A 15,796-nucleotide genomic window follows, 5' to 3' on the forward strand; every position below is an offset into this window, starting at 1 on the left:
TGGGTCTTGGATCTGGGCACAAGGCCTGTGGTGGGGGCTCCGGAAGCCTGTGTCCTACGAGCCACAACAGACTCCATCTTCAACCACGTCGGGACAAGGGGCTCCCAGAGAGGGGGCCTCCTGCAGCCCCTGGAGACGAGAACAGAGAGGAGGCCCCTCCCTCAGCTGCTGAAGTCACCCAGAGCACAGGAGATGGGCTGCCCCGGGCCGCCAGCTTGCCAGTACGTGCCTGCTGTGAACCGCGCCTCGGCTCCTAACACTCCCCCCCATTCCAATCCTCAGCCCTCAGCAACCCTGGGGCCTTTTAAGACGCACCTCGATTTCCCAGAGATGCCCCCCGCCCGTTTACCCACTGATACCGAAACGACCCTGCGGTGCCGCAGCGCTGGCAGGGCTGGACAGCGTGATGCCTGGAGCAAGGGCCACGGAGCCACCCGGGCCGCTCCCCACGGGCTGGCGACCACTCTCTCTGTGGCTGACGACAAGCACCAGGCCACGGCTCGCACAAGGGGGCCTCTGCGTGGGCCAGGCCCTCTACTGCAGCCCGTGTGTGCCCCAAGTGTTTGTACACCTGCAAGAACCCTGTTCAGAAGACTCCAGCATCGCCCATTTACACACAAGGCAGCTGAGCTCTGGGCCATGCCGCCCGCCTGGAAGCGTGCAGCTCCAGGGACGGGGAGAGGATGGCTCCCAGCAGGCCCACCTCCTCACGCTGCCCCCACCACTGCTCCTGCTCCGTCCCCACCCCCATCCCACTTCTCTGGCTCAGCCCGAAGGGGCAGAGTGGGAGGAGTGTGCTTGTCAGTTCACGGGGAACTGGTGGGGGGGATTTCCCGCCTGCTGGGCCTCTCCCCCACACAGGCAGGGCTTTCTCACCACGTCTCACCACGTCATTGTCAAGGACAATCTGTCCACCAGGGACAACATCTGGGAGCCAGCTCTGCTCTAAGCCTCAGCCAGCCACCCCAGCTGTCTGGGCCTCGGTCTCCCCATCAGCACAATGGCCACACTCACCCAGGCTACCAAACCCCCAGCACTCTTACAAGGACGTTCTGCAAGGAACAAAGTGACATGCGTGTTGCCACTTCCCTCTTCACAGCCCCCTTCAAATGCAGGGCAACCCCTCCCTGCCAGTAAGGAGCATGGCTGGGAACACAGGTGTGGGCCACGGATTCAGCCCCACTCCTGACACTCAGCTGACGGCTTCTTGCCACCTGAGGAACCGAAGCCAAACTCCTCTGGGGGTCCCAGGGGCCCCCCACAGTGCCTGACCTTTGGGAGGCCACTGCCAGAGGGTGCCCGGCTCAGTTCCCAGAGGATGACCCCAGGAGCTCATGCCGCCAAGGACTGAGCTCTCACCAAACTTGTTGGGGGGCAGGCTGGGTCTCACTCAAGAGACCGCACTCCAGCAGGGGACCCTGTGGTCTAGGCAGCCAGACCCCCCGGTGGCCAGAGAGCCTGGGGGCTGTGCCAGGGCCATGCAACCCCACGGTCACCTGCATACACAGGTGCACACAAGCCTGGTGGGCCCGCGGGACCATGTCCCATGCCTACGTCTGTAAGGGCACGACTGTCTACACCTGCGTGCCACACAAGGTGACTCACACACACACACATGCATTCACATACACGTGTGCCCAAGCACACCGATCCACATCCGCACCAGCACGTGTCACACAGCTAACAAGTGTGCCGACAACTGCAGGGATGTGTACGTACACAAATTGCCACAGGTGTGCCCCACACGTGCTCACACACACATGCATTCACACACGTGCACAGTCATCCACAGGCCCACTCAGACACACGCACACACACGTTGTGCATGGACATGTAAACGCAGGACGACCACGCATGCACGTTAAGTCAGACACACAGATACACGAGGCCATCAACAGGCCCACGTGCACACACGTGTGAACACAGGTGCAGTGCACACATGCACGTGCACTCCAAACAAGCCAGCACATGCACACTTGCAGTTGCATCCATGTGAGCACAGCTACCTAGCTACACACGTGCATCCCTCTCCCCAAACACACACACACACACCCCGCTCCTCCTGGGCAGGGGCTCCAGACCCTCACCCTGGCTGCCCCCCTGGCTGGCCCCCACCAGTGACCCCCCCGCCCCCTTCTAGCTCCTCAGCTGCCTATCCTGGCCTGAGCTCCAAGCCTCAAGCTCTCCATCTGCACAATGGGGGCAGCACCATGCACCCACCTACCCAGAAGGCCCAACATCCCAACGTCCCGTCCACGGCACCCTCCTCCCCAAACTGTGTCCACCCGCGAAGCACCACAGTGACTCGGGGAAGCAGGACCCCAGAAGCCCAGCGCCCTCATCCACACACGGGGCCTGAAGATGTGGCCCAGAGCTTCCGTGGGGCGTGTGATGAGGGACATACGGTGGGGAGGGCAGAATTTGCGTTAACAAATTCACCAGACCAACAGCGCTACGTGCAGAAGATGAAATCGGAGGAAGCCTGGACCCCAGGCATAGTTAGGATGCGCAGTCACGGAGGCCAAGGGCAGGGGGCGCCCGGACCAGAGCACTGCTCTGAAAGCCCGAGGCACAGCTCAGGGTGGCCACGGAGTCTTGGAGTCTTCGGGGTGCTTGGACCCCCGAAATGCTCCAAAAAATCCTTCATGGTCTCAGCTCCCAACCCTACTATTAGTACTATTAGTAACTCTATTAGTCATGTTAACCTGCTAACGTGCCCAAACCACATTCTGTATTTATTTCCTTCTTATTTATTTACTTCAGCAGGCTCCAGGCCCCACCGAGGGGCTTAAACTCGTGACTCTGAGATCTGGGTCAAATGCTCTGCCGACTGAGCCAGGAGGAGCCCTAATCATGTGACAGAAAACCCATACCGGGGCGCCTGGGTGGCACCGTCGGTGAAGCAGCTGACTTTGGGTTTTGGCTCAGGTCATGATCTCAGGGTCATGAGCTCAAACCCCGAATCAGGCTCCGGGCTGAGCATGGAGACTACTGGTGACTCCCTGTCCCTCTGACCCTCGCCCCACCATGCGCGTGCACACTTGCTCGCTCGCTCTCAAATAAATCCTCTTTAAAAAAAATGGAAACAAAACAGCATCCTTACTCATACTATGCTTGAAATAGAAGACAAAAGAAGACGTGGTCCTACTCTCTGATTCCCTCCTCACTTATCAGGGCACCAGTCACCACAGGTGCGCCCCACATGAGCGACACACACACATGTGCACTCTCGAGCACGCACCCACAGGTCCGCTCAGACACGTGCGCACACGTAGGTGCACAGACAGGTTCTGCCCCCATCGGTGCAGCCTCCTCACCGCCTGGTCGTCCTCGGCCCTGGAAACACCCTTCTGGCTTGTCCCAGCAGCACCCCTGTTTGCGGACGGAGTCCAGGTCCTGCCCACCCCCCAGGAAGTCTACCTCAAACGGCCACCGGCCAGGGTTCCCACAGAATCAGACTATGTGAGCCTTCGGTAGCGCTGCGTGTGTTTGTTTTCCCCGAACTCTGAAGTGTGAGCACGCTCCTAGACCCACGAGGCCTCCACCTCCTCACGCCCCACACACTCCTTTTGAAGATCAAATGAGACCCTGCCCCTCTCTGGGCCCTTGCCTGTGCTAGGAACCTCCCCTTCCCCCACCAGAATGTCCCCTTCCTGCGGGTGGGGGGATGGCCCACTCACTGCTTCCAATCCCAATCCCAGCCCACTCCCCCCCCAGTTCCTGCCCCCAGGGGCCCTGCAGAGACTCAGCCTCCTGTCCCACCATCTGTGGGCACCTGCCCGCCCCTCGCACACAGGCGGCTCCTGGGAGGCAGGAAAAGCCTTGCCCAGCCGGCTCCCGCTGCGCGTGCTCGGCGTCTCACCCGTGTGCCCCGAATGGATAATGAGCCAGAGTCCAATATGCAGAAAACCAAGACAGGCCCTGGCTGGCAGGGAAGCTGCGTTTTCCAGCCGGCAAGGCATTTAGAGACAGACCCTTGTCATCCACCTCTCAGAGGAACCAGCAGGGAAGGAAGGAGGATTAAAATTTAATCCTATTGATCCCCCAAGGGGCAGTAAGTTCTGGCTGCTCCTGCCAAAGGCAGCTGCGGGGCTTCCTGCCCACCCAGCCTCCAGACCCCAAGGCTCAGCCTGCGTGGAGGGACCCCCCTCCAAGCTAATCTCCACTGGGGCCAGGGACCCATACCAGCGGCCCCAAAACCAGAGGATTCTTCCAAGGGAAAGAGTCTCCCCTCCTCTCTGCCATCCTGCATTTATTCAAAAAACGTTTACTGAGTACCTACTATGTGCCAGGCACTGTTCCAGGAGCTTGGGATACAGCTGGGAAACAGACATAAAGATGCCTGCTCTCACAGAACTTCTGTTTACAATAAACAGAATAAACAATAAAATGTGAATCGTGTCCAGTGGAGTTGGAACAAGGGCAAAAAAGAAAATTAAAGCCAGGAAGAGGAGAAATGTTCCTTGAAGGGTTTTTAAGATTAGATGGAGGCTTGTATCAGGCCTTGCTAAAAAGGGGACACTAGAGCAAAGAGCCGAAGGAGCAAGGAAATGAACCCAGTGGAAAAAAGGAGCTCCAGGCAGAGGACACAGCCAGTGCAAAGGTCCTGAGGTAGGCAGAGTAAATGCCAGTGAGGCTAGGGCAGAGTGAGGGTATAAATAGAGAAAAAGGGAAATTCAGGGATAATAAGGGGCAAAATCCTTGGATCAACAGTATGCCTGTGTGTGTTGACTTGTGGGTTTATGTCTCTCCCGCGAGAGAATCCATGCGAGTGAGGCAAGGTCACTGCTGTGCCCCACTGCCTGGAACAGTGGCAGACACAGAGAGAGGGTTCATTTACACGGCTGCTGAATGGATGAACAAATGGATGAATAAAGAGGATGAGTGTCATGCCCCCAAGCAACCTGAACTTACCCAGCAGGGGTCGGCTCTCAACATCCCAGGAACCAGGGTTCGAGTCCTAACCCGCCACTCAGAGCTACTGAGTAGCCTCACAGAAATGACCAGAGCTTCCGTCTAATCTAAGCCAGTCACTCCTACAGCATCGGGACACCACCGCACTGCAATCCCCGGAAATGGGTTTGAAGCCCCCAGCCTATGGTGCTGGGGCCTACGGGGCAGCACCAGCACTCTGGGACCCCAACGTGGTAATCACCAGCCCGAGGATGGCGGGCACAGACTTCATGTGCCTGGCCAGCCTCCTCTCCCCTTGGGAGAATCCTCCTCCCTCTATCTAGTCCCTGGGACCGGGACTCTCCAAGGGTGGGCCTGAGACCCAGTCCTGACCCATCAGTGGCGTCAGACCCCCACCACCCAGGCCTGGGATTGGCTGAGAAATGAGCACGTGTTCCAGCCAGCCAGCAAGCACCAAGCCGGGACTGTTTCCCATCTGCCCTGGAAGGTGCGTGGGCTGAGGAGGCAGCAGCTTTTCCCTGCGCTGGGGAAGCCTGGCTGAGAATGACATTGGCACGGAGAGAGCGGGGATGAGGACGGACAGCTCCCAAACCTCTTCAGTTGAGTGCCTAGATCCACCCACGCCTTGAAGTGACCAACACCAACTCTCATTAGAAGATTCAGGAACCCCTCTTGGGCCTCAACCAGCATGAGCTGCGTTCCTGTCTCTTGTATCTGAGAGTCTCGACTCACGGGACCCTTTCTGGGACAGGACTCCATAGTTTACAAAGCCCTTCTTCCAGCCATCTCAGCCGCATCAACCCTGTGACTTCAAGATTATGGCCAGGACCCAGAGCAACCAAAGACCCGAGACGAAAATAAACCACCCAGCTCATCCGGGCGTAGGCTGGCCTGGAGTCCAAGCCCCCTCCCACCGCACCTGCCCACTCACACAGAAGCTGCAGAAAATCTGGACGGGAGGCGGGAATTCTGGCAGGGAGACCATCCTGTAAGAACTGGGAGGGGGTGTCTTAACCGCTCTTGGGGGAAGAGGGAGTGCTGAGGCCAGGGAGCCAGAGACCAATTCGCTCTGCAGACATGGCTCTTGGGGAAGACCTGGTGCCACCCAAGGAACAAACCCCAGGGCAAGGCGGGCCAGTTGCGGGGCTGGGAAGAGGAGCGAGCTTCCCACAGAGGGCACCAAAGGCACTCCCAACAGGTCGAGCCCATGACGAGGACCAAGGACCAAGGGCAAAATCCATCAACCCACCTCCACGGCTGCCGGAGGGTTGCATGCCCACTCTCTCGCCCAAAGGTCAGAGAGGGTCAGCAGAGGGCTGCCTAGGGCGATACCCAGGAGCCCTGCCCTTGCCCCCTCCACCACAGGCTCCTGGAGGCCGCTCAACCCTGGCTCCAATTCCCAGCACAAAGCGTACTTGCTGTGCCATCACGGGCAGCTCACCTTCCCTCTCTGAGCCTCAGTTTCTTTATGAGTAAAATGGAGAGAACAGTGCCTGTTTCACGCACATCGGGAGAGAATTACATGAAGCCACATACCGCATAAGCACTAGGCAGAAGAGAACGCTGGCACCAGTCCCCGCGCCAGCGAGAGCTTGCCCAGTGCCAGGCATTGTTCTGAGGGCACCTCATGATGAACTCACCTCGTTCCCACACCACCGGGCCAGGGAGGTGCTAGAATTATCATCACTCTGCCAGTGCGTCACAGGGAGGTGTAAGTCAGTTGCCCAAGGTCACAAAGCCAGGGGATGGTGAAGACGGGATAGGAAGCCAGGGCACCTGGCCAAAGCCTGTGTGGCCCAGCGGCTCTCCTAGCATCAGGATCGTTATTGGTGGGACTTGGGGTGGGGGCCGGGGTCTGGGAGGGGGCCCAGCACGCGCTCTTGACCCCTGGCAGTCTCAGTGTCATCCGGCATCTGGTGCTGCCTCAAGAGGTGAAGCAACGCTGATCCAACCGATCCAGGAGGTCCCCGCGTGGAGCGACAGCCACAGGCACCAAAAGCACACACTCCCAGGCTCCAGAAGCTACCAGCCCCCAGGACTCCCAGCCCCCACCTGGGCTCCGAGCACTGGTACAGCAGCCAGGGGCAGATCCTACAGCAGAGACTGCTGGGAAGGATGGCCAGGACCCCTGGGCAGGCGGGGGGACCAGAGGAGACAAGGCAGGAGAAGTGGTCCCCCATCCATCACGCTTCACTGTGTGACCTCAGACAAGGAAGAGTCCCTCTGTGGGGACTCATGTTTCCTCATCTGTCAAACAAGGGAGAGGACTCACTTCCATAGGCCCTGAGCACGTCTGCAGAGTCCACTATAAATCATGGAAGCTGAGCTCTCGGGGGCCCTCCAACCAGCCCGCAGCTGCCCTCCAGATCTCCAGGAGCCCCCACAGCCTGCTACAGACCCTGTGTTCAACCATGCCAAAGCCCCTTCCAGGGCTATATGTCAGCAGAGGCCAGTGCTCATGATCTGGGACCCTAAGACCCACAAGTTCGAGTCCCAGCTCCACCACTTGGTAGCTGTGTAGCTTTGGACAAGTCACCTAACCTCTCTGGGCCTCGGTTTTTTCCCGTGTTAAATGGAAACAATTCCTGTACCTACCCTCCCGGGACTGCTATGTAAAGAACCCGGCCCACTGCCTGAAAAGGAGCTGTTCAACGACGGTCTGCTGTTACTGTTAATGATAATGATGACGTTACTACCGTCCTCTGCATTATAGGAATTTCTTTTGAGTGAGCACCAAACTGATCGCCCAGTCCTTCCCACCGCCACCTTCCAATCAACCGGCCCCTCAGGCTCTCCTACAACTTGACGCCTACACTATCCCCCTGCGTCCCACAGGCCGGCCACAGTCCACACCCGTCAGCACTCCTGAGCAGAACAGCCACAGCCGCCCTGAATGGGCTGACCCTTCCTGCTCCCGCTCCCAAACCCAGGTCTGTGCACACATGGGAGACTGAAGAGGTCCCCACTTTTCAGACAGGAATGCCGAGGCCCAGAAAGAAAACAGGTCCTTCCCGGCAACACCCACATCCCGCCTGGGAGCCAGCGCAGGGCCAGCAGGGGAACAGGGAGGGAGGCCCCACGGGCCAGGGCGGGGCGGGGCATACCCGGTTCTCGTCGTAGATGATCTGCACCAGGCTGCGATGCTTTGACTCTATGGGTGGTGGCGACACGGGCTTCTCGGGCTCTGGGGGCTTGGCGGCCTCCTCCTCCAGCTGTTGCTGTGGGAAGCGGGAGAGAGCAGCGGTGAGCACCCTGGCGGGCGGAAGGCGGGAGGGAGTATCCCCATGGTGGAGGGGCGGCCCCGAGCAGCCCGGCAGGCCCAGTGGACTCGCACAGGAAGTCAGGCTGCTAACCATTTCCTCTGAGTCACCAGGGGACCCCGAGCCCTGGAGAGGGCCCCACTGGGCAGGGAAGGGCCCGCTGCAGTCTGTCAGCGGTGCGGCCAGCCCTTCTCGGTTCGAATCCCACTTTGACCACCTAGGAGCTCACTCGGTGAGCGAGAGCAAAGCTGCTGAGCCGTGCTGGGCAGCCGTTTCCTGGTGTGTAACACGGGCGTATCACCATGCCTCCCAGACACGCTGGTGCACGTGCAGCCCGGCTGGGGGCTCCAGACAAGCCCGCGGCTATCATCCTCCTCATCACTTTATAAGGACCGTCTCCATCGGGGGAGGCTGCAGACCCTGCAGCCCAGCTGTGCGGACTGGAACCCTAGTTCAAGGACTTCCCCGCTCTCTAAGTGGGAAGTGGCTAAAGTTCTCTCGTGTGGAGAGAGAATGGCTTCACGTTCCTCATGTGGAAACAAGGGATAGTTCGCATCCGCCACGCAGAGCAGATACGAGGGGTACACGCGAAGGCCGGCAGTGGGCATGGGACTAAGTGAACACCCCTCACCCTCCTCTGCCTGCTGCTCTACGTGCTGGACCCTTGTCCTCCAAACACCGCAGGACATCCCTTCACCCTGCTGTCCGCTTGCTTCCGCAAAGGGAAAGTGAAGACCAGACAGCTGAAGACTCTGGTCCAAGGGCACCCAGAAGGCCAATGCCCGGGTGGCACAATCTGAGAGGGCCTCCAGAGTGAGAACACAACACCGTTCTGTGCTCAAAATGCACAGCCTACCCACGACCACGGACCGTGGAGCAAAACAATATAAACTCAAAAAGGCAGCCAAGACAAGAGCCACGCGGAAGGAGCCAGAAAACCCAGTCCTGGCTTCTGTTGGCACCCAGGCCTGGCTGGTAGAGCCAAGCTGCCTCAGTCCCACAGTGACCCCTGGCGGGCAGCTTCCAGAAGGGCAGCCAGGCCAACCCTGGAAATCCATCCCCCCACCCCCCGAAATTGATCAAGGGCTGCTCTGGGCCACCTGGCTTCCAGCCACGTCACAAATGTGTGCACATGACCCGCGGCTGCAGCCCCATCCCAGAGCCAGGCCTGGAGGAATCAAAGTACTCCCACCTTGCCCTTGGAAATGCTGCCTGACATCAACCAGGGCCCGGCCTCCATTTAGGAGGCCTGAGTCACCAGCTTGGAAACCTACCTCTTGTCCCCCAGGTCAGGGACAGCCGGCTAAACCTCAGTGACCGGCCCAGCTGCTAGGCCGTGCTCAAGTCCCAGCTCTTCCCTCCAGGCAACAGCCCTGATGCCCTCTTAGAATCCACCAGCCAGCAACCTGGATCTCCTTCCACAGCTGCCTACAGGACTCTGAGCTGGTTAGACCCACAGTGGCCGGGGGCCACCCTTGACCCTACCCAAAGCCCACGCTTCCTTACCTAGAGAGGACCCAGTGTGACCCTGCTTCCCCCAGGGGCAATCCAGATGCTTCTCGGGGTCAAGACGGCATCACACGGACTCCATCAACGTTTCTACCGAGCGCCTACTCTGTGCCAGCACTGCGCGGAGCGTGGCCGTGAGCAGTGAGACGAGGACCCCCCCTTTCACACTCGAGTGGGAGAGGACCCCAGGGTAACAAAGCAGGATGTGTCGTCCCTCAAATGGTGATGCCATCAAGAAGCGTGCAGGGACAGAACAGGGACGGCCCCAAGAGTAGATGCCGTAGGCTCTGCAAGCCGCCAGGTGTCCGTTGTGCCCACGCGGCTCTGCCACTTTGTCTAGAAAGCAGCCACAGAAAACACGTATGAACGTGACTGTGTGCCAATAAAACTTTATTTGCCAACACAGGCATCAAGCCCGCTTTGGCTGGATTTGCTGGCCCCAGGATAGAGGGTAGCTGAGGATGAGGGCTCCTGTGAAGGCCAGGAGGGCCCCGCTACGGACGGGGTGTCTGAGCAGATTCCTGAACATGCCAAAGGGAAGCCAGAGAGGATCTGGGAAAACGCAGATCGTCGATTAATTTTATATCAATTAATGTTAAAAACTAAACCATAAAATTATCACAAGTCTCTATGTTAACTTCTCTTTGGTCTCCGCGGTTACCATAAACGTGTTTTCACCACACGACCCCATCTCCGCCTCAGAACCCCAGCGCGAGCTGTCAGCTCCATTCCCGTTTCACAGCAAGGAAACTGAGGCTGGGGGAGGTGACTGTTCTGAGGCAGAGCTGCGAGGCCCCGCCCATGCAGGCTCCAGGGCCACGGCCAGGGTCAGGTGGTATGTCCAGGAGCATGAAGCACAGAGAGGTAACCGCCCTCCCCACATCACTGGGGAGCGGCAGCAGGAAGATCGGAAACCCGGGAGCCTGGCTGCGAGTCCCGGCCTCGCCCCACACCCCGGGGCTGGCTGGTATGGCTCCTTCAAGGGCAGCTGTCGTTTAATTCAAGCCACACTAAGCTCTAAGTTCAGCTCCTCACTGCACACGCATGTGTCACGTGTGGCTGGTGGCGACCCTTGTGAACAGCGCAGACCCAGACATTTCCAGCTCCGCAGAAAGTTCTGCGGACACCAGTGCACTGCACAGGACACCGCTCTGACCCAGGGACGTTGGGGCAGGAAAGCGAGCCGGCACAAGGCAGGCCCGGCCGGCACATGCTTCCTGCCGTCCCTGGTGCTCTCTTCTCCGGCGCCCCGCCCCCGCCTGCCCGCACCTGCTTCTTCTTCAGCTTGGAGATCTGCTGCTCCACCATGGTGATCTCCCGGTCCACCCGGTCCATGTTCTGGATCAGCTCCTCCTTGGAGAGCCGCGGAGGCACCAGCTCTAGCTCAGGGTCGGCGTGTGGCGGGCTGGGAGGGGACACGGGTTCCAGCTTGCCCGCCAGGCTGCGGTCCTGCAGCGGAGGGAAGAGGAGCACGGCGTCAACGCAGGGGGTTCCCCGGCCGGCAGGCCCGGCCACGCTCCCCGAGCTTCCAGCGACGGCAGCTTCAGGCCCCGGCACACAGGACATCTACCGTGACAGACCCCACATCCCAGAAGCGGGACTGCCAACCAATCCCACCCGCCCCCGCCTTTGCCCATCCTTGGCCTCCTGCCCGGGGCACCTGGCCCAGCCCGCTGCCCACTCCGCAGAGGTCAGATCCCTTATGCCCTCCTATATGGAAGTTTTCACAAGCTCCCCTCAAGTCGCGAAGCCCTTTCCTTCGCACAGCAGGCCTCTCTCTTGCTCCATCAGCCTGGCCGTGTCCTCCCACGGAACCAAACTCCCCAAGAGCAAGCACTGAGACCCCCATGTCCCAGCCCCCAAGGCCTGGCCCCGGCAGACCCTCCACGAACATCTGTTCACAGCACTCTGTCCGAATCGGCAAGTTACAGACTGTCATAGAGACCAACGCGAGAATCACGGGAACGTGCCGCGGAGAGGCACAAGGAGCCATGGGCAGAAGGCGCGGGGCTTCCATGCCCTCCTTGCCAGGGTCTTTTTCTGCTTTTCCTTCTTGAAAGATTACTCTTTGTGTCATGAAGCCGTTTTCAAAACTGGGTTAAACAAACAAGGGAACCCTTCATTGGGCTGTGCGCCGACACTCATTCCAGCGGAGGTTTATGGAGCACCCGAGCCGTGCCAGGAGCACCCTGGGGAGGAGGAGGTTAAAAACAAAACAAAACCCGGTCCCTGTCTCTGGAGCGCTCACGGGCGAGGGCCCAGGTTCAGATCCCAGCCCACTCAGCCACCTCCCAGTGCTGTGACCACAAGCACGGCAGGGACCTGCTCCTGCCTCAGCTTCCTCATCTGTACAATGGGACAATCCCGGCTTCTCAGGCTGCTGTGAGGCTGCAACTGTCCTGACCCCAAGCCCGCACTCCAGGCCTGGTGGCCAGCACGGGCAGAACCCAGCCCATGCTCCAGCTGTCCTCAAGGCCACGCCGGCAGCTGCTGGCAGCAGAGGGCCCGGGAGGAGTTCCAGGCCGCCGCCTCCCCGCCCCCACGGCAGCTGCACCTAGAGGACAGAGGACACATTATTTCCTGGGACAACTGCAACCCCAGGGGCCGCCAAGTGCTCCCCATCTCAGGACCGTCAGAGGCTGTGCTGTCGTGCGTCCACCCCTCCCCCACCCGCAGACCCTCACGAGGCCCGCATGGCCCGACGGTTCTCAGGATGTCACTGGGTTTGCCTTCTGTCCTCATCGCTTTCCTCTAAGACGTAGACAGAGCTGGCGTTGGGATTTAAGACTTTCCACTCAGAACACTCAGGGGAGGGGCGCCCGCGGGGGGCTCAGTCAGTAAAGCGACCCTGCCTTTGGCTCGGGTCATGGTCCTGGAGTCCCGGGATCAAGTCCCGCACCGGGCTCCCTGCTCAGCAGGGAGTCTGCTTCTCCCTCCATCTCTGCCCCTCCCCGCTCACGTGCACACATATTCGCTCTACCTCTCTCTCGAATTAATTAATTAATTAATTAAAAGAACACTCGAGAAATGCAGAAAAGCCCCAAGTCCTTCAACCACGTGGCCTCCACACTGCTCAGGCCATGTCCACAGGGAGGCCGCAGAAATCAAACCTCCCCGCTCGGCCCGTCCCCGTCCTCAGCACACCCTGCCGACCAGACTCCCACAGCAGACCTATGGGGGCTGCCACTCTGTCCCCACTATGCAGACGAGCAAACTGGGAATATGGAGGCACAGGCCCACTAGGGCTCTAACACAGTGGCCAGCCAGGTGGCAAAACAGCTCAGGTTTGCATTTTGGACTCTGTCCAACTAGTCACCCACCACTGTATTGGGAAAGCAGTCACAGACTGCTTTCCAAACAAAACCAAACCGGTCCAGGACCCCTTGACATTAGTGGCAAAACTGCGTAAAAGAAAATTCCCTAAGAAAAATACTCAGTGGGCTTGGGACCCTAACTACACCCCAACAGGAGGACCTGACCTCACATATACCAAACCAGAATCAGCTCATGTGCTCCAGCACCTGAGGGCCTTTGCACAATCCATCCCCTCTGCCCACAACACCCGACTCCACCTCTGGGTCAGCTGAAACCCGACTTCCCTTCCCATGCACGCCCCCCACTCCCCAGCCCCTAATTGAGATCTGCCCCCTCCTCCATGCACCCAGGGCACGTGGCTGGTCTCTCGCCACAGACTCAGTCATGGCTCAGGGTTCTAGAGACAGAAGGTGGTGGGTGACGTGGGTCCTGGAGCCCAGCAGCATTATCTGCTGTAAGAGACACCTCCCCTCCCCTCTCTGATCTTCCACCAGGACCAAGAAGGAAGATAAACAGAACCCCGACCAGGAATAGTCCTCACGAGCAACACCAGCAGAAAGAAATTCTATCCCAGAGCTGGCAGGGTCAGCGCCAGGCTTAGATGAAGCAATTGGCTACTGCTGGGAACCACTGGAAAAGTTGCTGGAAACTGCCTTAAATTCTTCATGGGTAAGACCTGTCTTCTTCAATGTGTTCTTGTCACTTGAGGTTCAGGCACAGCTTTTATTCTCACCAAAAAATGCACAAGTGGGTCCACCCATGGCGGAACAGACAAAAAACAACGTGGATCACCATGGAATGGAACACGATTCGGCCACAGAAAGGAACAGAAAGCCCTGATCGGTGCCACAACGTAGATGAACCTTGAGAGCGTGATGCTGAGCCAAAGAAGCCAGACCGAAAAGACCACGTATTATAGGATTCCATTTATAGGAAACATCCAGAACAGGCAAATCCAAAAAGACAGAAAGCAGACAGGAGGCTGCCAGGTACTGGGGAGGAAGCAGGAGCGACTGCTAGTGGCTGTGGGGTCTCCTCTCAGGGTGTGAGAATGTTCTGGAATTAGTAGAAGCAGAGGCTGGCCAGCATCGTGAAGGTACTAAATGCCATTGAACTGCTCGCTTTCGCATGGTTAATTTCAGGTTAGGGGAATTTCACCTCGGCTTAAGAAGACGATGCACACCCAGGGGCAAAGAGTGCTTTCTCCGTAACTGAGTTTTCCAGGAATGGGACCAAGGGAGCCTGGCTACTGGGCCTCCAGATGGTTCTCCCAATGGCTGTTGGCCTCTTCAGCCCAAAGCCACAAGAGCAAAACAACAAAGCCATACCCAGTCGGTCGCCAGGTAGCAATTGGCACCATTTCCCCGATCAGATGCCCTTGGTGTAAAATTCAGGCCAACACAGAACAGAAAACTCATTATTCAAAATTAAAGGGCAGCAAAAGCCCTGTGGCCAGGGAGGTCCCCCTCGTCCCAGCTTCAGGCAGGGTCAGAGCTGGCCTCGGGCACTGAGTCCACTCTGGAGTCACAATCAGGGGTTCCAGGATGGACAAGGACCCCACGCACAGGCAATGAAAGAAACAACTATAGCTAGAAAAGTAGAGACGGAGGGAAAGCTCTCCCTTTATGCTGTCCTTGTACACGGGAACAGGAAGGGCTGGAGTCGCAAACTGCCTTCTTGTTAACACATCAAGACCACACAGAAGATGGCAGACCAAAGAGATGGACAGAGATGGGGACCTGGTGACATCATGTTACCTGGATCAAGCTGTGCCTGAAGTCAACAAAGCCTGGATTCCAGTTATATGAGCCAGGACTCATTCTTAAGTTAGTCTGACGTGGGTTTTTTGTCCCTTTCAGCCAACAGAGGCCCAACAGACAAAGAGACTTTCAGAAATGGTTCCATGTATGATGACTCTAAACTCACCTAAAACAAAGTCTGATGCATTCCAAAGGAAGCCTGATACCATAAAACTCCAGAGGCTCAAGGGCAGGAAAGCATTATGAAACAGAACATTTTTATATGAAAAAGGAACACAGCTGGCGTTGGGGGGCAGGGCAGGGCTGTAAAAAAAAAAAGTCCCACTGAATTCCTGTCTCATGCAGGCAGCTGAATTCCACAAAGCAGACGCAAAAAAACATCTGAACACTTTCAGAGTTGTGTTCTCCCCTGGCTTCCTCCCTTGCCCAGAATCTGTTCAGACTTTCCAAATGTTCTTATTAGCGAGCAGCCTGGAGCAATTTGGTCCAGGCAGGCCCCAACGCTGGGCCCACTACTCCCCCGGCCCCCAGGGTCCAGGAAGAGAAGATAGAGACACAGGGACAGAAACAGACACAAAGACTAAGACTCCCCAGGGAGCTGCAAGAAGAGGAAGAAACAGAGGATCACAGGGCCACGGAGGGCACGGAGACCCCCAGAAGAACCAAAGGCCTCAAGGCTCTGAGCCACTCTTCCAGGGCCCAGACTGTGTGGGCAGCTGAGGCCTGACGGGGGCTGGCCAGAGACAACTGCCGGCCTGTTCTCTGGGCAGAACTGGACAGGAGCGGGGGGCACAACCCACTGAGGGCTCCAGTGTCCAGGAAGGAAATCAAAGCTCCCTGAAATGGCCCTTGGCCTGGCCACTTGACATGGCTCTACGCCCCTTTACCCATACACCACTCCCCTATCGTCCAAGACCCATTTACGGAAACAGCTTTCTTAATGGCAACATCCCTCCCAGGAAACTGTACAGTCAGGAAGCAGGGGGAGGGCACAGACTCAGGTGCCAGTTCGGGGATGGCAGGCACTGGGAGGACGGA

General features: G+C 58.2%; 1 protein-coding gene across 16 annotated transcripts in view; it reads right to left on the minus strand.

Annotated features, from left to right (window-relative positions):
- Positions 1–15,796, minus strand: part of NCOR2 (nuclear receptor corepressor 2) — a 207,171-nt gene that overhangs the window by 116,417 nt on the left and 74,958 nt on the right. For all 16 annotated transcript variants that reach the window (XM_032876484.1, XM_032876474.1, XM_032876473.1 and 13 more), the window contains 2 exons: positions 10,953–11,132; positions 8,019–8,132 (listed from right to left, as the gene is read on the minus strand). In XM_032876484.1, coding sequence (XP_032732375.1) covers positions 8,019–8,132; positions 10,953–11,132 — 294 coding nt within the window. The remainder of the gene's footprint in view (positions 1–8,018; positions 8,133–10,952; positions 11,133–15,796) is intronic.

Source organism: Lontra canadensis, unplaced genomic scaffold, assembly GCF_010015895.1.
Source record: "Lontra canadensis isolate GAN:19392208 unplaced genomic scaffold, GSC_riverotter_1.0 scaffold58, whole genome shotgun sequence".
Taxonomy (NCBI): Eukaryota; Metazoa; Chordata; class Mammalia; order Carnivora; family Mustelidae; genus Lontra; species Lontra canadensis.